At 39.4% G+C, this 25,195-nt stretch overlaps 1 protein-coding gene across 1 annotated transcript; it reads left to right on the top strand.

The window, feature by feature from the left end:
• The first annotated feature begins 1,608 nt into the window (after positions 1-1,608).
• LOC112147519 (Y+L amino acid transporter 2) lies at positions 1,609-11,119 on the top strand. The gene is made up of 9 exons (XM_024273987.2): positions 1,609-2,533; positions 5,559-5,684; positions 5,758-5,902; positions 7,230-7,353; positions 7,524-7,627; positions 7,711-7,807; positions 7,890-8,039; positions 9,897-10,080; positions 10,200-11,119. The coding sequence occupies exons 1-9, from the start codon at positions 2,014-2,016 to the stop codon at positions 10,292-10,294; spliced, it is 1,545 nt and encodes a 514-aa protein (XP_024129755.1). The 5' UTR covers positions 1,609-2,013; the 3' UTR covers positions 10,295-11,119.
• Positions 11,120-25,195: the final 14,076 nt, after the last annotated feature.

Raw genomic sequence — 25,195 nt, 5'->3', positions numbered from 1 at the left:
GTTTTACAGATTCCTGTGAGTCCACTTTCAGTCGAAGGGGCGTGGACTTCCAACAACCTCACTCAGTAGTTGCCATAGAAACGTTGCCTCAGGAGACTTGAAGCAGTCACTGTCGCCTGGCTCCAGATGGTGGTGTCTGTATCGCAAAAAAATACCGTCTGAATTTTCTTCGTTTCACTGGAGCCAAATGTGTGGGATTTTCTATGGTAGCCTCTTTGTCCAGTTCTCTTTTTAGTCAATGGCTTTCTAAGGCCGAATCCAAATTCTTGAAATAGATTTTTTAAGGGTAGAGCGAACTGACTTTAAGTTCTACATCCCTTCCACTGATAGGGTTAGCTGCATCGCACTGTGCCGCGGAGGGAAGTGCTTTTCTTAACGTGGGTGTACTCTGGAGCACAAAAGTTCACATTTAAATGTAATTAATGACCTATTGTTTTAACATGACCTTTTGAAAGTTATAAAACTGATGTTGTTATGTACTTCTGAGCGCGAGTCACTCTGCACTAATGTACCTGATCGGTGACTATTGATGATGTCATCGAGTGGGAGTAAATTCAGAATTTGAAGACACTAATTGTTCCATATCTCTTTGTTTGGAGGGCTAAATGTAGGGGTAGTGATAAGTCGTAGGGATAGAGGAAGAATTCGGATTTGACCAAGCACACCACTTGTAAAAGTAAGGGATTGTTTCATTGGAATGACCTGGAAGTGACAGAGAGTCGCTCTAAAAACGATGTTCAAGTTCAGCAAATTAAAAAAAGAAAAGGGGTTATTGCTTCATTCGTTGTCTCATTTAGCAAAGGATACAGTGGACCATTATTTTGAAAAGCAGAAGCAATAATCCAATAATCCAATCCCACATTTGGAGCTTCCAACTCTTCTTTCTTGGTACAACCACCTTAGCGAGTAGCATAGCACAGCAGAACACAGGCTACCATAGACAAACAGAAGAGGCGAGGGGCGGAGCTCTTCAGATTTACGGCATTACCCTTCTGCTATCCAGGGCACGTGGGAATGGGGTCATCTGGAACCCACATGACAGCGTGATGAACTTTTTCTTTCAATGATTTTTTATTTTCAGTGGTGTCCATGGCAGACACGAAATCCTGTCCACCTTTGTCATGGGAGGGTTAATATGTAGGGTCACCTGGACCCCATAACAGCACAAGGGCTTAAGTGGAGATGGGACCATCTGAAAAATTATTTTATCAGTTTTGTTTTTTTTACTTTTCTTCATCATCCTCTCCGATACCCCAGCAGGAGTCTCATTTGAACCCTTTGGGACGTGGCAGCTGTTCTGATGACAGTCAGCTGTGTTCCGAGTAAAGAGGAGGGGCAACAGTACATTCTCATGAAGATTATTCAAATGTCCCACTCATGGTGATGTGCTACTCCGCTTAAATGTCTTTATTGACACCCTGTAAATCCATCTATTAGTGATCGAATGTAGAAAGATACCTTCTCAGACCCCTCTGGTTCTCGTTGGTGTGGTTGAACTTCGTTTTGTAATCACCCAACCAGCCAGAAAGAGCGTTGGCTCCACAGTGTTGTTGAATGCAGGGGGCAGGAATGGGTCCTGCTTGTTTCTGAAAATAGCACAGTGGGGGGAACACGAGAGTATGAGAGCTCGGTGCTGCAAAACACACGGGTTGTTTGCAGAGATTGCGACACTGACTGGGTATTGCCACCTCTGAGATGTGATCCTACCAGTCTGAGTGCTGTCTAAGAGGAGAAGCGTTTCTTTGAAAGAGTGAACCTACAGTCTCGGAGGAGCAGATCTTTTTATTTACGCTGTAAACGAGGTGAGCTGACTTTCTGCTATAAAGTATCGAATGACGCTTTGAAAGGACGGGAACTTTTCTGGGAGATCTTGACATCTTGACTGACCTCCTCTTGCATTTGGACCCTAACAACATGCTTCTGGATTTGAATGTCCTCTTCTTCTGGACATTTGGACAAAGGATTTCTTCTGATATTTATATTAGTTGTTGATCTGCTGAACCCCCTGGAATCATGGGAGACTTGAGGCAGACGATTGGGGTCATGTCACATACTATATGCCCCGGTTCTGCAGCTGCATCTAAGGAGGACTTAAAAGTTCCAAATGGTGTTCAGAGAGAGAAGATGCAGATGAAGAGAGAGATTTCCCTCATCAATGGTATCTGCCTCATCGTTGGCAACATGATAGGCTCTGGGATCTTTATCTCACCGAAGGGTGTTCTGATGTACAGCTCTTCCTATGGACTCTCTCTAGTGATTTGGGCCTTGGGGGGTATCTTCTCTGTGTTTGGAGCCTTGTGCTACGCAGAGCTGGGAACCACCATCACCAAATCCGGAGCCAGCTACGCCTACATCCTGGAGTCATTCGGAGGCTTCCTGGCTTTTATTCGCCTCTGGACGTCCATCCTGCTTATTGAGCCGGCTAGCCAGGCAGTGATTTCCCTGACTTTCGCCAACTACCTGCTGGAGGCTTTCTACCCCACCTGCCAGCCTCCATATGACGGAGTTCGACTCATTGCCGCAGCCTGCCTCTGTAAGAAGCTCTCCTTGTGTCTTGTCCTTATCTTATCATTTAGATCTCAAATGCCATTTTACTTGGAAGTTATTGGAGCATTTAAACCAAAAAGTTATAAATAAGTATTGGTTTTTTTTTGGTCATAATTGCAGTTTTTGCTTGTTTCTCTTTTACTACAGGTGGTTTGATGATTTATGTGTATTTGCAATAGATTCTCATTGCCTATAAAGCAGAACTTAGCATGTTAGTGATATGATGTTTGCACTTTCAAAACAATATAAACGTGACCAAACGTCTTAAAATGTAAAATGTTTCCTTGAAGCATTTAGCTAATCTGAAAATGGTGTAAGAAAAACATAAAGACTGAGTTTTTGCTGTGTTTTCTCCTTATCAACTGATTGAAACTCAGGTTTACACTTTGTCCAGAGGATCACTTTGTACACACATTCGTAGGATTAGCAGCAGCACTGAGAATGTTAACTTTACTCATGAAAACTCCTCCAAATTCTCTGTGTCTGTGCCAAACTGTTATATTTTTCTGATGCTGTTTGAGTTTATGATATGTTTCCCAACACTCAAGGTGTTACTGATCATCTGGCAACTGTGGTTCTGCTACAATAGACGCTGTATGCTCTAAGAATTGGGATGTTTTGTCTGATCTGCATAAAACTAGAAATTAGGTTTCTTAAACTGGTGATCTGGTAAACAAAGTTTACCAGTGTGCAGGACAATACGGCTATTGGGTCTCTGCTCAGATAATACTGAAGGATTTCTGGTCTCACAGAGCTGCTAGTGGGTCTGCCATGACTGTCTTTCAATCTTAGTGTCATTCATGTAGAAGTGAGCAACACATGCACTGCAATCTGAACAAGAGGACAAATGTTTACTTTTCTGCAGTTAGTTGAGATTCTGAAGCTGGATTGAAGTGTGAATTAGATGTGGAGAAAGTCACACCTTTTGTTGCAATGATGGAACAAAAGGTTGCAATGATGAAGTTCTTTTGTGGTTTGAAGTGTGCCAAGGATGCGACTCTGGAACTCATGGGAATCCTAGGCTGGTGGTTCTTCCACATGTTACTCGTCACCAGATAAATAAATTGGTGATTTGCCATTTCATTGTACGTCTGTGAACATTAGTCATCCAACCCTCCAAACACCAAAAGAGTCTATAGCAGGATAGTTTATTTGATGTTGGCAGAGAAGATAAGTGCCCAATCCTACTAATGCATGTGCAGCAACATTTGGAAGGGTGAAGAACAGACCCACATCAACTATAATGTAACATTTATTGTCAACAAAGAGTTAATCTGAATGTCTTTCTTTTTGTTTTGTTTGGAAATGTTTTGATATTTTTTTTCCCAAAATTTCAGAAAAAACTCTTGCATTTTGACCAGGATATCTGTAAATTTGGTATTGTAGCTTGATTACTGTCTAAAAGGAAAACAGTTTAACTGTGACAGAAACAGGCTAACACCCCATTGAGGTGATAGTAGCAGGTTCTACTGCAAGAGGAGCATTTCTGTTGTACTCACATGATCATTGGCAGCTTGAGAGAGGGACTGTCAGCTGTGTGCTGGTTCACACACACAACACTTTTGTGGTTCATACATCAGACTGCCACCAGGAATCCAAAAGCAGCATTAAAGACTGAGTTTTACCTTAAGGTTAGCTCTTAAGTAAGTAATTCTTCCTGTAATGTGATGAGAAAGCGAGTCAAACCTGTCGGTATCACTCTCCCACAAATAAGTAATTTAACTGTGGTTTCTTGGCTGTAAAAATCCAAATATAGTGTAGATAACTGCACGGTTTCAGCGGCCATGTTCAGAGCAAAGCATCCTAATCACAGAACGCAAATAAGAAATGCATGTGGTGATGTTGCAAGCTTAAAGCAAAAAGTAATGTTGAATATTTGGGTTTTTAACATGAAAGAAATTATTTATAGTAATTGCAAAATGGTTGTACTAAACATTTCAAAAGGCCAAAGGGGAAAATTTTTAGTAAATAAAGTAGTAGTGTAGCCTAGCATGAGCTACATGTCCTAGCTAGCATGTTCCCCAGTTTGCTAAATGAACAGTAGCGGTTTCATGTATTTAAAACTTGTTTCTGTGAAGACGAGGTGACTTTTTGTTTAGTTTCATATCAACTACAGCAACATTTTGATTTCATTTCCAAAAATGACTCGTGTTTCTGTTCAATTTGACTTAAGCAATAGGTCAAAGTCACTCTGATTGTATTTTCGTTCAATTTTAAAGTGCTCCTAGTGGTCTTTAAATTATGATTTGGCTGTTTTTATTAAACAAAACAAACAAAAAAACTATCGGTATGTTGTTTTCTATGACATAGTTTCTGCAGAGCGACAGTAGTTCATCAAAACTTTGGCTCTGAGTTTTGGGCGAGACTGTTGGCGCTGAGTAAGTCTTCCCTCATTTCCCGTCGTACCCTTGTTTATACTCTCTCCCACTAGCCTACAGCCCCTTACAACACCAACCTAGCGTTATCGGCGCAACAAAAAATGACGAGCAATTCTGCAGATATCCAGCTATTTGAGCCATATGAGCCATATATCCAGTCAGGGAAAGCTAAGAAATTAATGTTTTGGGTTTTGTTTTTACAAGTGGAGGCATCGGAAAGGAGCAGAGCAGGGAGCTTTTGACCCACTAACTAAAGCATCTTCACTGCTTTTTCTAACGGCATGCTTTGCCTTCTCCTGATTTACACAATTTGAATTAAAAAAATACTCAGAAACTGAGTTTTAATACTCATTTTCTTAACATTTGTCCTCCATTGGAAGAAAAATGTCACAAGAACATGATAAAAACAGAATTTTCATTTGAGTGGGTCTTTGAATAGCCAGGCTTTCAGAACACTTTAGATAGGGAATATAGCGAATACACTGTGAGTTATGACCATGTGGAGCTTGAGCCAGAACTATTCATTTTTGTTACAAGACACCAACAAAATTCTGAGTTGCTATGAAAGAGAAAATTCAGAGACCACATATCTGAGAACTAAAATAACAGAGATTTTACTCCTGCCATGTCCAGGTATTCTTATCTTCATCAACTGCGCTTATGTAAAATGGGGAACTCTGGTTCAGGACGTCTTCACTTATGCGAAACTCATGGCGCTGTTCCTCATTATCTGCATTGGCATCTTGAAGATGGTGGCAGGTGAGTGAAAAACAACAACAACAACGAATTCACAGACAGCAGACTCCACATGTTTTGGCATCTTTTTGTGCAGGAGAGATGAAGACCTTTGAGAATCCATTTGAAGGCTCATCCACAGATCCAGGAGACATCTCTTTGGCTCTCTACTCCGCCCTTTTCTCCTACTCTGGTTGGGATACACTTAACTTTGTTACAGAGGAGATTCAGAACCCAGAGAGGTAAATCCAGCAGACACTTGGTAAACATATCTATTCAGTACTTGTTCAGTCCCTGTCCATAAGTGTCTTTATAGAGTAAATCTGTTCGTTTGTGACTATATCTAAAAGAAAAAAAAGATTGCTCATGATTGCTATGAAATGGAATAGGAAATGAAATGACCTCATAACTGTGGCCCATGTTTCAGGGGCAGCCCCCACATTATATCCCATGGTGCCTTGTCCAATGGAATCTTTGAGTCTGTGTCCACAAAACACACGAGAGCCAGATGTTCAGACTCCCAAGATCCTTTGGGACTCTCTTTTCTACTCATTCTCACTCCCAACTTGTCACTCGATGTCACTTTTTGGGTGCCCCCAATTCATTGCTTTGTTTGTTTTTTCACATGCTGGCTATTCCCATTAAATCATTGACCCCCAACCCTCGGGACACAGTGCTGGACGTGGAACCGAATTTGGGTGCCAGTACCAGTTCACGTCCCGAGGGTTGGGGATTCCTGATTTAATGGAACATCCAGCATGTTAAAAAACAACCAGTTGGGGACACCAAAACGTCAAAAAGTTAGGGAAGGGGCCCCAACCATTACGAGTTAGGAGTGAGAAATCATTGTTCTTTTACAGAAAGGAAGCTCCACCCAATTTTATCAATCTAGATGTATTGCCCTGATTGTCCACAAACTGTTGCAGATGGTCCGACAACATCAACAATGTATACAGACTAACAATGGATGGCCCAATCCTTAAAGTTCGTGGGTCCTGCTTTCCTATCACTAGAAGCAACTTTTCCTCCAGTGGACTAAACATAATCAACCTGAAGGGAGTCAAGGAGACAAACAGACTATGGGAAAGAGTGGAGAATTTAACAGTGATGCAAGAGGACCACCTTTTGTACAAACGGAGAGCTCAGTAATCAAAACGGCTGTTTACTTTTATTAAAAGTAGGCTAAGAGGTCGTTGTCTCTTTTTAGGATTTAAGTGACATTCAGACTCATGATGTCCTACTCCTTCAGCTGATACTAATTATTCACTCAATATTCCGTGATGCTTACTGAACACTTTCTAACAACATGATTAAAAAAGCAATAGTTATAAGCAGCAGCAAACATAGTTTCTGAAGTCAGATTGGCCACCGTGCTGGAAAGACTGAAGGATTGCCATTCCTCCTGGCTCAGGGACAAGATAAAATGTCTCAAAGGTGATTGGCAATGATGCAGGTCACATTCTTGGATTGGTTAGTTCCCACTCTAAAGTGTCAGGATTGGATTGGTGCCGCCCGTGTCAGAACTGTTATGAAATGTCTTTGCATAGCTTTGTGCGTCTCTTGTCGTAGGAATCTGCCACTGGCCATCGCCGTCTCCATGCCCATTGTGACCATCATCTACCTGCTGACCAACGCTGCATACTATGTTGTTTTGGACATGCCGTCCCTGCTGTCTAGTGATGCTGTCGCTGTGGTAAGAAATCCTAGTCACCTGAAAGAGAGACACATCTTCCTGCTTCTAAATTTAGCTCTGTTCTCGCTTGAGATGGCACGTATGCTCTTCTAAGACTAAAATAAACTGGTGAATGTACAGAAAAGCTACGTGTTAAATAATTCTGAATATATATTATGATTCCCCCACAGACGTTTGGAAATGCAGTTCTGGGGCCGTTCAACTGGATCATCCCTGTGTCGGTGGCCATGTCCTGCTACGGAGGACTCAACGCTTCCATCATTGCTGCCTCCCGGTATCTGGGGAAATTGAGCTTATGTGCTTGATCTGTGCTTAAATAAGACATTTTCTAGTAATGTTCCTCTGCTAATCAAACAGGCTGTTTTTTGTGGGAGCCAGAGAAGGACACCTCCCAGACAGCCTCAGCTTGATCCACCTCCAGCGCTACACACCCATACCCGCTCTGCTGTTCAATGTGAGAGATGTGGAGCCAGAGGACGATCCAGGGCGGGTCACCTGGCTGAATGTTCACCTGTTGCTGTGCTGTGTGGCTGCAGGGTGTGATGGGCCTGATCTTCCTGTGCGTGGAGGACGTGTTTCAGCTCATCAGCTACTTTAGCTTCAGCTACTGGTTCTTTGTTGGGCTCTCGGTGGCCGGCCTCATCCACCTACGCATCACCCAGCCGGACAGGCACAGACCTGTCAAGGTACAGCCACAATGACCATCCATCTCACAGCAATGTGAGATTTTCATTGGAGTGGGTCTTTCAATAGCCAGACATTACATTCATGCACTTTTGAGACATTTGAGTCAACTGCTCTGGATAGTTTATTTATATAGTTTTTGTTTTGGATAAAAAGAATAAAAATCAGGAATGTTAATAACAATTTAGTTCAGCTTATTAAACTGCATACCTATATAAAAGTGCACACCAACATGAAACAATTTGATTTTTTTTTCTTAACTTTTAATAGTTTAATATTAGAAAAAGCAAAGCTGGCAAATATGCATAAAAATCAAAGAAAATAGAAAAAGCTAAACGCATATATTTGATAAAACCTAAAATTGTAGGTTATACATGTAACAAATAGCAATAAAAAACAATAAAAGCACTAAAGTAATTTTAAAAATAAAAAGTAATACCAAGGTCTCCCATGGCAGAGAAGTCCTTGGTGACAAAGAGTGGTCCAGAATAAGCACCAAACGTCAACACTGTTATGTCGCCCAGCTTCGCCATGTTGGATCCAGGCCGAGTGGTCCAGGCCTCCTCTTGTCCCATCAGGTCCAGCCCAAAGAGATGATGTGGGATTGCTCACCTGTGGGGTCACCACCTGCTCAAAAAGGACCAGTCCTATGTGGTTTGGGTGGCAGCTGAAGCCAGGTGCCTTGGCGGCCTAAACCCCACTCATGGAACTTGACTTTTGGGACATGAAACCAGTGCTGGGGCGAGAACATTATATATGTGGGGGCAGGAAGGGGTGCAGAAGACTTTGGGTGACAAATGGGAACAGCAGAGTAGATGGCCATTACAAATGAATGGATCAGAAATACGTACAGGATTTCAAACAATTTCATTGTTTTTCATCTTAAAACAGCAGTTCTTTCAGCTGAGGTCCCATTATTAATGCTGAAAGAAGCTTGTATTGATTATTTTTTTCTTTTTTTATCTTTGTCAATAATGATCCTAATACTGACTCAAAAATGTGGGGGGTGAAACTTTTTGCTGGGGCGTAGCCACCCCCCCTTGCCCCCTGTAGCTCCGCCCCTCTGTGGAACATTATCTCTCTTGGAGGGAAAGACTCTGAGCTTATGCAGGAGGTTGAGAGGTACAGGCTAGATGTAGCTGCAGCCTGGACTCTGAAACCTAGTGCATGGAGAGGGGTTTGGACTATACCATTCTGGAGCTGCGTATGCTGAGACGCCTGTGTGGGTTTACCCATAACCCTGGTTAAAAGAGGGTCGTGATCCTTCACCTTTAGGCAGGGGATCGGTCACTGACTGTGGTGACTTCCAGAGTGTTGAAGCTGCAGGTTTTGTTTTTATTTGTGACTGTTGGAACTTTGAGCAGACTTGAGCCTCACCATCAGAGCGGTCAGGAAGATCCTTGTGTGAAAGCATTTCTCATAAATTAGAAATTTATTATTATTATTTATTATCATTATTATTATATTTATTATTTTGTTTTTTGTCTTGTTTTTATCATCTAATTAGTTTGGTTAAGTTTCCACTGCTGATATTTATTCTCTGCCATTCTTGGTTGTATCTGTTATTTTTTGAAAAGGAGGACCCTCTCGAAAACGAGATGTTTCATCTCAAGAGGCTTTATCCTCCCATTCTTGATTTCAAAATGTTAAATAAATAAATAAATAAAGGCCAGAAACTATGAAACATTGATAAACATATTCCTAAACTGTGTTTTATGAGTGCATCCACCACCTTAGATTTGTTCTACTAAAAATCAAACTTGAATTATTTATCTGCATGTTTACAGAGATTTCTTGATGCACAAAGATGTTTCCAACTCCTCGCTGAATTCATCCTTGATCTTTTCTTTCTTTTACAGCTGACATTATTCTTCCCCTTCGTCTACTGCCTGTGCAGCCTGTTTTTGGTCATTGTGCCTCTCTATGGAGACACCATCAACTCTCTAATAGGAATTGCCATTGCTCTCTCTGGCATTCCAGTATATTATGTGGCGGTTTATCTGCCGGAGGAGAGGAGACCCGGATTCCTGCGTAAACTGAACAGTAAGACTGAAGCAATCCTGATTATTCTGGCTATTCAGTAAAGAATAAGTTTAATTTAGGACAACTTTGGTGATTCTTTCACATTACCCTCCTTTCTTTCATCCATTCTCTTTCTGCAGATTTCACCACCAGATACACCCAGATGATGCTTTACTGCTGCCTGACTGAGTTTGACATGGAGGCGGACGTGCAAACAAGAGACAAAACAAACTGAATCACAGATACTATTAGCCTGCCGAGTAGAACAAAAAAATGGATACCACATAGAAGGAATTGCTCAAAAACTTTTCTTTTCCTGCTCCATTCCTGCTGAGATCAAATAAAAACGTGAGGATTTGAGGGAAACTGTTCAACCAAACTTGAATTTGTGGTAAAATTGTTATTTTGGAAACATTTTGTTTTTGTGAAAAGGAAACTAAAAGTCTTGCACAAAACACGAGTCAACATTTTCTTTGCAATATTACATAAAAAAGTTAATCATTTGAATAATATATATAATATCATGTCTGTACGCTGATTAGCTTTAAAAGTTTCATCTAATTTAATTATTTTTTTTAACTTATTTGACTCAGTACACAACGATAAAAAGTAAAGCAAAAACAATTTGTTATACAATGTGTTTGGTTTTGCACTTTAAATCCAATATAAGTTTGTGTGGTTTTGTGAATGAGAAAGGAAACAGAAATATCAGCAAAAGAAATTTTTTTGTTAAGAGCATGCATTTCATTCCATCTCCATTTCATCTCAAATGACAAAAATAAAAACATTTTATAATAATTTTCTTTGTTTGACTTTTTTGCTATGTTAAAAATACTTTTGTTTTTTTTCTTTCAATGCTCAATTTTATTGAGAAAGCCAGCTGCACAATTGCATGTAAGGCGCAATAAGTCCTAACATGAAGGTTTTGGAAACACCAAAGGGATTATCATAAATATAAACAGATGTCTTGGTTTTATTGTTTTCATCTATAAATCCCAAATGAGATTCATCCTTTGATGAACATACCCAATCCTTATAAAAATGGATGATATCTTTGGAATAAATGTCAACCGGGTCAACCTGACCAGGACTGCAGCCACACTGATGCCTTAAGCACGGCCGTCCATCACACTGTCGTTCAGTTGTTGTTCTTCTGGCCAAATAGACTTGACTCTCTGGCCACTTGTCTGATGGTTTGTTCCATCTGCAGTAACTGATATGATAATGTGATTTTAACCGGACGCAACCAATTTGTGTCATATTAAATATGCGCATTTATGAGACTCGTATCTCATTATCACTTCCTCAAAAACCCATCCATCCATCAGTCTAAACAAAGATGTCCAGACTTCCCTCTCCCCTCCCACTTCCTCCAGCTCCTCTAGGGGGGACCCTGAGACATTCCCAGGCCAGTCCAGAGATGTAGTCTCTCCAGTATGTCCTAGTGTTCCCCGGGGCCCCTCCCAGTGGGAAATGGCTGGAACACCTCCAATATTGGGGAGCAGTGGCTCTTATCCACAGGTGACCACGCCTCTCACCTCATTTCTAAGGGAGCGCCCAGCCACCCTATGTAGGAGGCTCATTTTGGCCGCTCATTCAATTCAATTTTATTTATATAGCCCAAAATCACAAGGTCATGACCATGGGTAAGCACTAGAACAAATATTGACTGCTAAATTGAGAGCTTTGCTTTTTGGTTCAGCTCTCTTTTTACCACAATGGGCAGCAATCATATAATATGGGACGCCACTCCCATCTCTCATATTCTCTCACTCATGAAAAGACCAAAGGATATTAAAACTCCTCCAATCTGAGCAGGAGCACTCCAACCACTGAGAATGGGCAAACTACCTGTCGCCTTAGCGGTGCTGACCCTCATCCCAGCTGTTTCACAATCGGCTACACCCCCCCTGGCATTCTGAATTTCTTGAGTTGATGAAGCCAAAAGGACAACATCATCTGCAAAGAGAAGAGGTGAAATCCTGTGGTCCCTAAACCAGATCCCCACTGGCCACTGGCTGCACCAAGAAATTCTGTCCACAAAGACTACGAACAGAACCGACAATAACCAGGATCAGATGTGACTCTGGCTAAAAGGTGTGGAGCTCTGATTAAACAGGAAAAGTCTGTTCAGAACAGACACGAGAAGTTTCTGCAGTTTCATTAACAAAATCCTTCAACAATTTTTCAGGAGCTTCTTTAATGCACTTGTATCTGAAATGTAGGTGTTTAATCCCATCAAATCCCAAATGTGATCCTACTCCAGGTTCATTAAGCAGAAAAGTCTGTTTAAGGGAAGGAAAAGACATTAATCAGATGTTGTCAAAAGATTTATTGAGAAAGGGGATTACAGAATAACTGGAAATGTGATTCTCAGGTAGTAGAGGCAACAAGACTTTTGGATTAGCATGTTGACGGTAGAAAATAATGATCTACAAAGACGTATGAAAAAGATAGAGGCCTACTGTTAATTTTGAGCTGAAAATAAAGATTTCAGCCACACAATCAATTTGGATAGCAAAAAAAACATGCATATAACACCATAAAAATCTGAAAAGCTCAGAAAAGCAGTAAAGTTTAAAAAAAAAATACATTTTAACATTACTAGGAAAACCCTAACAAGAAAAAAAAAGTCCAAAACAGATTAAAAAATATTTTTTTCTTTATTTGAAAAATGAATATTCCTAATCCAAACATTTGAATTAAAAATCAAGAAAATGAAAAAATCAAGAAATCAAAGTTGAGTTAACAAATCCACTGATAAATCTTTGGCAAAAACCAGCAGAGCTGATATTGAAAAGGACAAAACAGTTGCAACAAACAAGTACAATAACTAAAGGAGCTCAGCATAAGCAGAAGTGTGAAAGAAAGACCTTTATAGTCTCACAAGGTGGAACATTAGTGAGCATGCACAGGAAATGAGTATAAGCAGAAAAAGAGCCGATCACATCGTGTGTTCAGGGAGTTCTGGTTCTGCTGTATGACATGGTACAGTTGGCAGAGTCGAACCCGGGACAGATCCACTTGTTGCTGAACTGTTTGTAGCCCTCGGCATCAATCAGGCTACTCCCTAAAAAAGCAGAAGACATTGTTGGTTTCAGGGTTAGAGGAGCACAAACACATGTCTGTAGCCGTCAGTCACCATCCATCAGGTTCTGCAGACTGCAGTAGTTTGTGCTGTTGTCATCCGGATCTTTGGAGAACTCAGACACGGCCTCCCCCTGCACGAAACATCCAGAAGAGACGGTTTAGCAAGAGCTGACAAATATATTTAAATAAAAAAGAAAGAATGAAAAAGAAAAAAAAAATGAGAAGAAACAAAAAACTTACGGAGGCCAAAAACGTATTTATAAAGAGAACCTTAAATGTTTGATCTATTTATAAAGCGTGGTCTTTTAATTATGTTGATGCAATATTTAGCCAAAATTTAAAAAAAAAACTGCTGTTTTCTAGGACATAGTTTCTGCAGAGGGGCAAGAGTTCATCAGAAATTTGCCTTTGAGTTGTGGGCAGGACTGTTTATTTATTAATATTACTTTATTTGACACAAATAGGTTTTTTTAGTACAATACTCTGAGGTGAGAAGTATTTTTATGTTTTGATTTCCTTTAAATCAGTTCTATGCAGTAATTATTTCCAAAATAAGAGCATGAACAGGCTCTAATCTGAGTTGAATTGATTTACAAAACGTGCAAAAGTTCAGGATGAGCTTCTCAGATCATGACGAGATGGCTACATTTTATTTTTATAATCTCCTCAAGAGGCAAAGCAAACTTTGTGCGAAAAAAGACACTTTTGCCTTTAAATGTTCATTTAATTTCTTCATCAGCAACCATTTTGCTTCTCAACTTCATACCTTTGATTATAATCTATGAAATGTTCATTTCTTGGAAATTCCAGACAAGCATGTTCATGGTTTGTCAACAAAGATAATCTTTGGGAAAAGTTGATAATCAGATTTCTTCTGGTTTTTTTCTGTGGCGGACACACAAGTTAATTCATTTTCCACCCACAGGGCATCTATTCATTTTTTTCCCCCTTTCACACAAAAGCTAATTTAAAGTGCAACATTTTAAATGCATCTTTACAGTTTAAAAAAGAAAAACTCAAGTGAACTTTTTCTAAAAGTTGTCTACAAAAACTTTGATGCAAAAAAGTGAGACTTACCGTCACTTTGCAAACAGTGGACTGCTCCAGGAGGAACTGGAGGTTGTTCACCTTCTTTGATCGAGGCGACGTGTGCGCTGCTTTGATCAGATAAGGAGCTGAGGACAGAAGCTGACAAGCACATTTCACATTCAGTCATGGCGACAGGACAACACGTTTTATCCTCTCTTTCTGTCAGAGATGACAACATCTATATTCTGCAAACCAAGAGTCTAGCATGTAAAGTGCTGGAATTGACGTCTCTGACCTCATACGAGCATGTCTCTCCTGCATCTGCACAGCTCTGCCTGATCTCCCAGGACTGGATCTGGTTCACCAGCTTACCGTTCACATCGTCACAGGTGATGCTAAACAACCTGTGAGACCGGAAGGGTTTGTTGTGTCAGTCACCACAAATACAATAAAAAAAAACAGTAGAGATGTGACAAACATCAGCGTCACCATTTGATCTTGCACTGTGCAGTGCGATCTGCATAAGAGATGATGGCCAAGACCCCCAAGATGAGAGTCAAGCAGCAGAATCTCCGGTCCATGCTGAGAGCTGCCAGCGATGACTTGGTCCGTTCACAGATGTCTGTTTGCTCCACTCCATGGGCTTAAAAGAGCATCTCTGGGTCAGGAGGGACTGTGGAAAACATGGAATGTTCATGGATTTCCATGGGGTGGGACAACTCGACATGGGAAAACGGCACATCCTTCTTACAGCTGTTAGACTGAACTCAGTATTGATGTGTTGAACTTTGTTTCTGCACTTTCAGATAAATACAAATTGAATATATTCATCTTAACATCATTTGATATCAAAGTGCTTGAATCCAGAATCCTGGATATTAGGGCTGTAGGGAAAAATCGATTTAGTGAAACATCGGAATATTTCATTTGGCAATACTTGTATTGATTATAATGCTGACAAGATGATATTTGATTAATTATTGTGAGAGTCCTCCAGCACACTTTGAGCAGTTCTACACCGCACCAGAACAACAAGATCTCTCGAGAACCAGTTTGTGTTAAATGTTCAGCTTCATTGGTTCAGTCAGCCTCGCGGTTTATATTGTTGAGAAATGTTCTATGACTTATTGTTTGTCTAAGTCATACTCTTTAAAGACTAACTATTTTAAAAACTCCTAGAAAAGTGATCCAGACTGAAGACGTTTTTTGTAATGATTTGTTCCTTAAATGTAGTTTTCTTTGTGGTTTTTGTTTAATAGTTTTAAGTCATTTTAGCTCCTTAAATTTTTTTCTTCAGTTTTCTTTTTTTTTATTCACTTATCTAAACTTGTGCTTAAGCTAAATCAAATCAAACTTTATTCATAAAGCAATTTTGAAGTGACAAATTGTCTTTTCAATTATTAAAACATTCTTCAAAAAATATACATATTCATATTTATGCTTATTTTTTTTTGTATTTACTATAAAACACACTCAATGCCCTTGACCCTCGACCGCACCAGGACCTTCTTTCTGTGAGGCGAGAGTGCTAACCACTGCACCCCTGTGCCGCCCAGCATTGATTTAATAACCAGAAATGTTTATTGTCTAATTTGTAAAGCAGGATCATTATATGGTGTGAAAAGGGTGAACGTATTACTCCGAGAGTGATAATGACCATCAAACACAGAAGAGGAAGTGTAATGGTCTGGAGTTGTTTACCCTAAACAAACACGTTATTCTGCCGCTTCATGCTTGTTCAATAGAATTTGTAAATGAACTTAAACACAGGCAGAACTAAAGTTTCCATGTAGGCAACTTATGTTTAAAGGAAAAAAATAAATAAATGAACATTCAGCTTTTCAAATAATAAAAAATGTTTATAATTTTTCTAATAAAACATGAGTAATTACTACAGTTAAAATTAACATAAAACATCATCAATACAAAAAAATCACAGATAATTGAATATTTAGCTGTAAAATTTACAGTATGCAGCTGGAAATTTTGTATCTAGTAAGATACTGTCCTTAAAAAAATACTGCATTTTAAATTGGTTTAAATTACAGTAAATAGTTAAATTAAAGTCAAGTTACGAAAGCTTGCTGATAGTATTTTTTAGGGTAAAATTGGAGTTGTTTTTTTTCTTTTTTACAGTGAAGTTCCTGCTTTTAGTTCTTAATGTCTTAATGTAAATCAAGGTTATGCCAGAACTACATAAGCACATGTATTTTTTCTAAAACATGGAGTGGTCCACGCTGTACAGACCTGAACCTCATTTGTTTGAACATCACATAAAAGTTAAAACAAAGCTTGGAATGATTTCTGAAGAACATTTCATTTTATTGTTGAAAGAATGATCCAATTCCATTCATCTAACATTTCTGTAAAATGAGACTTCTTTAATGAATTAAAAGTTTAGAGTAACTCCCGTTATTTATTTGTACAATCCTTTTGTTTCAGAGTAACACTGACTATGTGTTACTAAAAGACTGGAAATGTTAGCGTGATCTAAAACTTTTGCCCAATAATCTAAATCTACTTCTAATGTTTCAAAAGTTAAATCTGAAAACTAGTTTTGATGGCTGCAGCACTACACAAACAGTAACAAAATGAACTGATTTTAGAGTTTAGAGTTCAATTTAAACACTAATGCAACAAAAGAGAAGCTGTCTCTAGTTTTTACATCTCAAACATAAAAGTGAAAAGGCTGCACGTGATGGAACTTGTAGTTATGCTATCAGGACTACAGGGGGAGCTCTTTCCAAAACATTGAGGCCTAACTGGGATCAGAGAAGTGTCAAACACACAAAACACACATATGTGCTTGTACAGCCTTTCATAATGTATTTGTAGGGCCAAATTCAAGTTAAAAGAAATATTAATGAGAGTGAAATAATAAGTGGCATTATTTAATAATTCAGGAGGTCAAGTCTCAGCAGCAAATATGTTTTTGTCTCCTAAAGGTCCGGTTTTCGAATTTTAATCAGTAACACAAACGAACATGAAGACACTTAAGCATAACAGTCTGATCAATGAAAAAAATCCCCAGAGAAGTATGTCATAAATGCATCACTCAGAGCATTGATTTACCTTTGTAAAGTTCAAATCTGTGCACCACTCAGCTCACAAATCGATGATGCAAACATTTTATTTGTTTAAAGGGACCAGCTTGGAGACAGAAGTAGAATACTGTCAAAGTTATGTGTGCAGAACAAATGAATACATTTATATTATAATTTAGGTTTCTGGTCAACTTGAAGGCTTGCTTTTACTAGAGCGTCCTCTGAGCGACTAATGTAACATCGAGGGGTTAAAAGTATATCTGCTCAGCATTGACTGATGTTATCACAGGTTATCAACAACAACTTCATTCATGAGTCACTGATAATGTTTTGTGCATAATCTAGCAGGATTATGAGGTTTTAATTTGTCGAAAAAAAATAAGAAACCTCATGTAGAAGTGAACTCAGCAGTGATGTTAAGTTAATGTTTAATTCCAATCCTCCAATGATCACCTCTTATTTTCTGGCTATATGTCTCAATTTTTTTAATCTAACACCTAAAACTTAGAGAAAAAAGGATAAACTAAAAACCTTAAGAGTGCATGAGAGCAGTGATGAATGTGTCTGCTGAGGACACAGCTGAGGGTGAAAAAAAACAACACAAAAACAACAATTTTCTTGCTAAAATAATCCAAATCTGCTTAAATATGGGAGAGAAATAAAGCAAAGAAGTAAAGAAGTCAAATGCTGGTGAGCAGTGATAAATGTTGTTAACATTTGTGATGGGGCTCCGTACGATGTTCCCCTTTAATGACCTCATTACTCAATTAATTCTGCACCCCATTCTTTGCTAGTCCCCTTAAATGTGGACACCGCTATATTCCTCCCAGATTAGTATAGATACCAGCTGACAGTCAGCACTGCTCAAGGTATTTGGGAGGTTTAATTTATTCCTAATGCCACAATGCCCCCCATCTATCATCTCGGGCTTTTCATCTGCTAACTTGCCACTTGCTCCCTGTTCTCATTCCAGACTCCCGGCCCTTCTGGGTGGGTGGTGGGTGGAGAAGGACGGGGTTAAACTCAACCTTGTATTGTGTGGATGTGTTTTTTTTTTTGTGCGTGCATAGATGAGGAGGGCTAAAGCGAGAGGTGTTAAGGTGTGAGTGTGTGTTGTGGGCTGGAGGGGTGTATGAAGAGGTGAGGTCGGCTGCATCTCCTCCTCTGATGAATTAGCTGGCATATGCAAGCGATGAATTACCAGGCAGCAGGAGTCAATTATCCAGGGGAGGAAGAGAAAAAAAAAAAAGAAACATGGATCCTGTGACTTTGGCCCCAGGGTCCCTTTTCCAATTCAGAGAGTGATTTTCCTAAAATGCAGAGGGAAAGAGAAGCAGCCTTGAAGGAAAGAGAGTGAGATGATGAGGACTGGGAGAAAGGAAAAAAAAGAGCGTACAACAATGTGTTCTTACCCTCATTCCCTCTCTCCCTGATCAAATCCAGAAGTCAAAGAGCAGTGTGAAAATGCAAAAGGCTATTATCAGACCTTCAGAGTACACCAACACCCCTTATGATGGATGAGTGTGGGATTTAGAAAGGCCTCCTGTCAAACACTGACTGCTGGCCCTCTGTAAGTTCTCCTCTTTGTGCCTCGCTTGTCTTTCATTGTAAAACAGGATTCTAATACATAAAACACTGAAGTTTATGTGGAAACTGCACTAAAATAAGAACAACTCCAAACACACTCTCTTTGGTCAAAGTTATTCAGCCATGCAAACATTTGTAGCTCTTTGATAACTCAGTAATCAGTTTGTTAATGAAGAATTCAGAAAAATCTCCCGTTCAGATCTTCATCATTACCTCATCATCACCTCAACCATTCAAGTCTTTCAGGTCTTGTGCCACCAACATGTTTTTACACTGTTGTCTATGGTGTTGTTGCTACTGCAGTCTCCTCAGTCCACTCATCCATCATCCATCCATCCCTCCACTAACCCATCCATCCATCCACGCATCCATCCACCCACTCATCCATCCCTCCATCCATCCATCCATCCCTCCATTCGCCCATCCATCCATCCATCCATCCATCCATCCATCCATCCATCCATCCCTCCATCCATCCATCCATCCATCCACTCATCCATCCATCCATCTCTCAACCCATCCATCCATCCCTCCATTCGCCCATCCATCCATCCATCCCTCCATTCACCCACCCATCCATCCGTTTATCCACCTCTCCATTCATCCATCCATCATCCATCCATCCATCCATCCATCCATCCATTCACTAGTCTATTCATTAATCCATCTATCCATTCACTAGTCTATTCATCCATCCATTCATCCATCTATCCAGCCATGCATACACCCACCGCTCAATCCATCCATCCAGCTACCCACTCACCCATCCATCCATCCATCCATCCATCCACCCATCCATCCACCCACATCTTTGTCCATCACTCCACCCATCCACCTATCAATCTGCTCATGCATCCATCCATCTATCCACCCACCTCTTTATCTATCCATCCATCCATCTACTCATCCATCCATACACCTCTTTATCCATCCATCCATCGATCTACTCATCCATCCATACACCTCTTCATCCATCGATCTACTCATCCATCCATACACCTCTTTATCCATCCATCCATCGATCTACTCATCCATTTATACACCTCTTCATCCATCCATCCATCCATCCATTTATCCACCTCCCCACCCATCCATCCATGCATCCATCCACCCACCCACTCATCTATCCACCCAATCCATCCATCCACCTCATGGTCCATCTATCCATTCATCTCTCTGTCCATCTATCCATCCATCCATCTATCCACCTCTTCGTCCATCCATCCATCCATCCATCCGTTTATCCACCTCTCCACCCGTCCATCCATCATCCATCCATCCATCCATCCATCCATCCACCCATCATCCATCCATCCTTCCGTCCCTCATCTCCTACTTCTTTTAGGTTTTGTTAGCAGGCACAGCAGTCTCAGCCAGGACCCTCCTCTATTTTTGCACCTGTGTCAGCTCTTCCCTGAGGTTACTGGGACGCTTCCAAGAATATAAAATGTTTTCCTGCATTTCCAGTGTTCGCCACGAGCCCCCACCACAGTTGGACATGCCTGTGAGGCCTCGCTAACAAGGCAACTGGAGGGCATTCTCACCTGATTTCAAAACCACCTCAACTGGCTTTTCTCCACCCCAAGGCCTCACAGCACAGGCTGTATCTAGGTGAACCCAACCTGGAAAAGAGTTTCTGTCGCTTACAACGGTGAACGTATAGTTCATTCACACACCAAGCTCATAGCTGTAAGTGAGAGACAGAAAAAAAGATTTTCTGGTAAACTGATAGCTTTGTCTTTGAACAGCTTTCTCTTCACCACAACAGACAAATACGAAGTCTGTATACTGCAGACACTGTGCTGATCTGTCATCTAAACTCTGGTTTTTATTCTGCCCTCACTTGTGAACAGAGGACTTAAAACTCCCCCATCTCAGGAAGTTTTAAGTCTAACTAAGAGAGCATTTTACCCTAAGAACTGTGGTCTTAGACTTGAAGGGGCTGATTCTCATCCCAGGAGCTTTACATTTAGCTGCAAAACTCTGGCAAAAGCTTCATCTGCAAACAACAGAGATGGGATTGTAAGTGTTTCTAAAGCCAAACCCTTCTTTTATGTGGCTGCACCAAGAAATCCTGTCCAGCGTTCTACAAAACTGTTGCAGGAAGGAACCCATGCTCTTCCTGATTACAATGGATGTGAGGGGTTCTGTCTTTCAATATTCACAGATATACCTGGGTGGAATGAAATTCTCCTGTTCTCCTCTTTTATTTGTATTAAAACTGTAGTTATAACCACAAATGGAAATAAAAAAATATGAACTTTACAACCCTAGGACATCAAAAATGTCTACTTTGGGATTAATACCATAAACCCACTAATAGGGCATCAAACTACTCCTCTCAGTGATCAACAGATTTCTTGTTACTTAACCCATAAAAAACCCATCAGTGTAGCAGAAAAATATCTGGAATGTTTTCTGTGATCAACCTGATTTGTGGTATTTTCTACTTGATTTTATTTTTAATGGAAAACTGGTCCAGGTGTTGTGATGCAAGAAAGTGCTGCAAAGAATATTTTCTTCACTGTAAGGTATGACAGAGTATAATCCAGAGTGTTTTATGGATTAATTTGGATTTTGTTTACTGATGTCAAAATAATTTTGGAGAGGTACACGGTGCTTTGTTAAAATGTTTGGTTTTGTTGTGAATATGCTAACGTAGCTACCATGTTGTGGTGTCGACAGTGTTTACATTTTTTTTTTTTGGTTTTGTTTTTTCTTTTATGTGTTAGGGTTGGTAGTTAAAATAGGACACCATATTTTTTTGTCTTAGCAGTATCAGTCTCTTTTTTACATGTTGCTAAACGCATCTAGAGTAGCTAACGCTTCTAATGTGGCTGGAACTTCTGATATGGCTAACGGTTTTAACATGGCTAACGTGGCTAATGCCTCTAACACGGCTAACACTTCTAACATGACTAATGTATCTAACATGAGTAATGCTACTAACGTAGCTAACACTTCTAACGTGACCAATGCTTCTAATGTGACTAACCCCTCTAACGTCGCTAACGCTTCTAATGCTTCTAACATGGCTTGCACTTTTAACGTGGCTAACGTTTTAACATAGCTAACGCTTCTAACGTGGCTAGAGCTTCTAACATAGCTAACGCTTTTAACATGGCTGACGTGGCTAATGCTTCTGACATGGCTAACACTTCTAATATGGCTAATGTATCCAACATGGCTAATGCTACTAACGTAGCTAACACTTTTAATATAGCTAACACTTCTAACATGACCAATGCTTCTAATTTGGCTAAGCCTTCTAATGTGGCTAACGCTTCTAATGCTTCTAACATGGCTAATGCTTCTGACATGGCTAACACTTCTAATATGGCTAATGTATCCAACATGGCTAATGCTAGTAACGTAGCTAACACTTTTAATATAGCTAACACTTCTAACGTGACCAATGCTTCTAATTTGGCTAACCCTTCTAACGTGGCTAATGCTTCTAATGCTTCTAACGTGGCTAATGCTTCTAATGCTTCTAACATGGCTAATGCTTCTAAAGTGGCTAACGCTTTTAACGTGGTTAACTCTGCCAACGGGACTAACCTTTCTAACATGGCTAACACTGCTTATATGGCTTCTGACATGGCTAATGTTTTTAACATGTGTGTGAATGCTGTTAAAGTCTGTAGTCAGCTGGTCCGGAAACAGAGTCATGAATTTTGCTTCACCCCTGTGGTTAAATAACAATAAAAAATCTTTGAATCCTTATAGATTTGTGTGAATTATCCATGACATCATTTTGAAAATAGAGCACTCATTTACGGTGCGCCTTAAAATCCTTCCCCCCCCTAAAGAACAGAAAATACTGTAAACTAGATTCACATCACATCTATATTTATCTTAATTTGGAATATCCTTTAAATATGTGATGACATTAAATATCCTGTTTCTAACTTTATTTATTTGAATTATTGATGATTATAAAGACAAGCTGCTTGTGGAGAGAATTTCCATCAGTGTCAGCGCAGCTTTCTAAGCATACTTTGATAAATTGATTTTGTGTTTTAAGCATTATACCAATAATAAAGTTTGATTCAAACTTCAATCAGTATTATTATTGAGACAAATGCATTTTTCTTTCCTCATGAGTTTCTGCTGAGCTTTCCTGTCTACACGCCGTTTTATCTCTGCTGCTCCCTCCAGTCAAAGGTTTCCTGTGGGACCAGAAGTACCATCACTTCTTCTATTACACTGTCTCACACAGCCTTACATCCTCCTACACACACACACACACACACACACACATCACGCCGAGCTGCCCCGCGGCGACATTCCCTTCACAATGGAAGGCAGGGTGGTTTGGGAAATGATGGCCATTTATAACTGCCTGATGCCGTATCTCACCTCAGAGCTGCAGCAGACGCACACACTCACACACAGAGTTTAGAAGAAAGGTGGAAGTAAAAGAGGCAGAGAGACTTATTCAGAAACACGCAATGCATACAGAAACTAAACAAAAGTGTCCAATGGTACACAGTGTACGTAAGCAGGAGGTCCACTACAAAGACTAAAGAAATCAGTCGGCTAATAAGCTAGGTGGGAAAACCATGCATTACTACCATCAAAATGAGATTTACAGAAACCACAGATAAAAAATGAATTAAGAAAAAAACTAAAGCATAAAATGCTTGAAAACAAATTATTTAAGTCTTGTAAATTTGCAATCTGTGTGACTGAAAAGAAAAAATCCATGTATATAAAACGATATACAAATGCCCAACCTGACAAAGTATTTGTCTTTTTTTCTCATTTTCATCCCAGTGTCAGAATCTGTGATTCAAATTCAACTACAGAACACCTCAATGTGCTTGACATAAATAGATAATAAAAATAGCAGTCAAAATAGTATCTTTTTCTTTTTTTTTTTTTTTTAAGGACACGTAGAAAACACATTCTGAAAAAACAAACGGTCCATAAAATCCAATTAAAGCATGGGGAAATATAAAAACTACCATAAAGCAGGGCTAAAATTATGCTTTTGAGTTTTTTTTTTCTTAAAAACTTTCCTTACATCCTCAGACAGGCTCTTCTACAGGCGAGGCCCACAGCGCTGAAGCGTGGCCCCGTTGTTGGTTCTGACCTTTGGGGCCAACAGCAGACCTGCACCTGATGACCTGAGGGCTCTGGGAGGGTCAAAAACTAAAAGCAGTTCTGATAAAAATGAAGGTCCAATTCCTTTAACACTTTTATTGACTAATAGTGATGCTATTTGGGACACTTGAAGGAATTAATTCCCTTTCAAAATATTTCTATAAATTTGCTGAAAGGTTGTAGAACCTCTGGTAAAAAAAATAAAAAAAAATAAAATAAAACATACACTCGACACATGCTTAAAAAATGGTGCATACAAAACATAAAACCATTTCTGTGAGCACCTGTGTTTTCTCTGTTTTCTTTAGTGTTCTTTAAAAAACGGGCAATCCAACTCCCAAAGGATTTAACTTTTGTTGAAAGATTATTAGTTAATTTTAGTCAGATTTAACACTTAAAAAATCTTGTTTTTTCTGTTGTCGCAGTAATGCAAATGCGGCACACACAACAGGAAACAAATCCTGTCAATTTTGTAAAAAAAATAAAATAAATAAAAATACTGTGAGTGGTACATTTCCAGGAAAACTACTGGAAGGAAATAGATAAGTAAAATTTTAGCAAAGAAACTTAAAACCCTGTTTAGTGGACTTTAGGAAAAGAAACATTAATGGCATTTTGGATTCAAGAAGGCAAAAAAAAAGAAAACAATTATTTACTTAAAGTTAAAAAAAGGGCCATGATGTGAAATGAGATCTTAACTGGGCAGAAAGAAAGCTTCTCATTAAAGAGGAAAGAATTCATCAAACTTGGAGTTATATTATTTTTTCCAATGTAAACGATAAGTTTTGCTTTCTTCTTCTTTCAATTGCTAATATTCAACCACCAAATCATGTTTTCATCCAGGTAACTGCTTTTATCTTTTTGTTCATCAAAAACACACATCAGTTAAATGCACTTTAGTAATGGAACAGTAGGTGGCAACAATCTCTGTATTTTGAATTTCTTATAATTATAATGAATTAGTCTGACTTTTTTCTTTTTGCACTCCTGCTAGTTTCTCTGCTTTTTAAGAAAATTCAAAATCTCATCCAGTTTTTTTTAATTTTCTAAAACTCCATTCTTATAAATACAACCCCTCTGTACTGCTTATTCTTACTTGCACTGTTATACTGACAAAACTATGTTGTCCAAAAAAACATATTACAGAAAGAAGTTTGTAATAACTTTAGGCTGTGCTTGCAAAACCAAAAGTAAAAAAAAAAACTTTGCAAAATGAATGATTGTGAGTGGTGTTTCCTTCTTTAAATGCATTTTCTTTCCTTTGATATTTGATACAT

Source organism: Oryzias melastigma, linkage group LG17, assembly GCF_002922805.2.
Source record: "Oryzias melastigma strain HK-1 linkage group LG17, ASM292280v2, whole genome shotgun sequence".
Classification (NCBI taxonomy): Eukaryota; Metazoa; Chordata; class Actinopteri; order Beloniformes; family Adrianichthyidae; genus Oryzias; species Oryzias melastigma.
The sequence above is the reverse complement of the archived record's forward strand: the minus strand, read 5'-3'. Positions and strand labels throughout refer to the sequence as shown.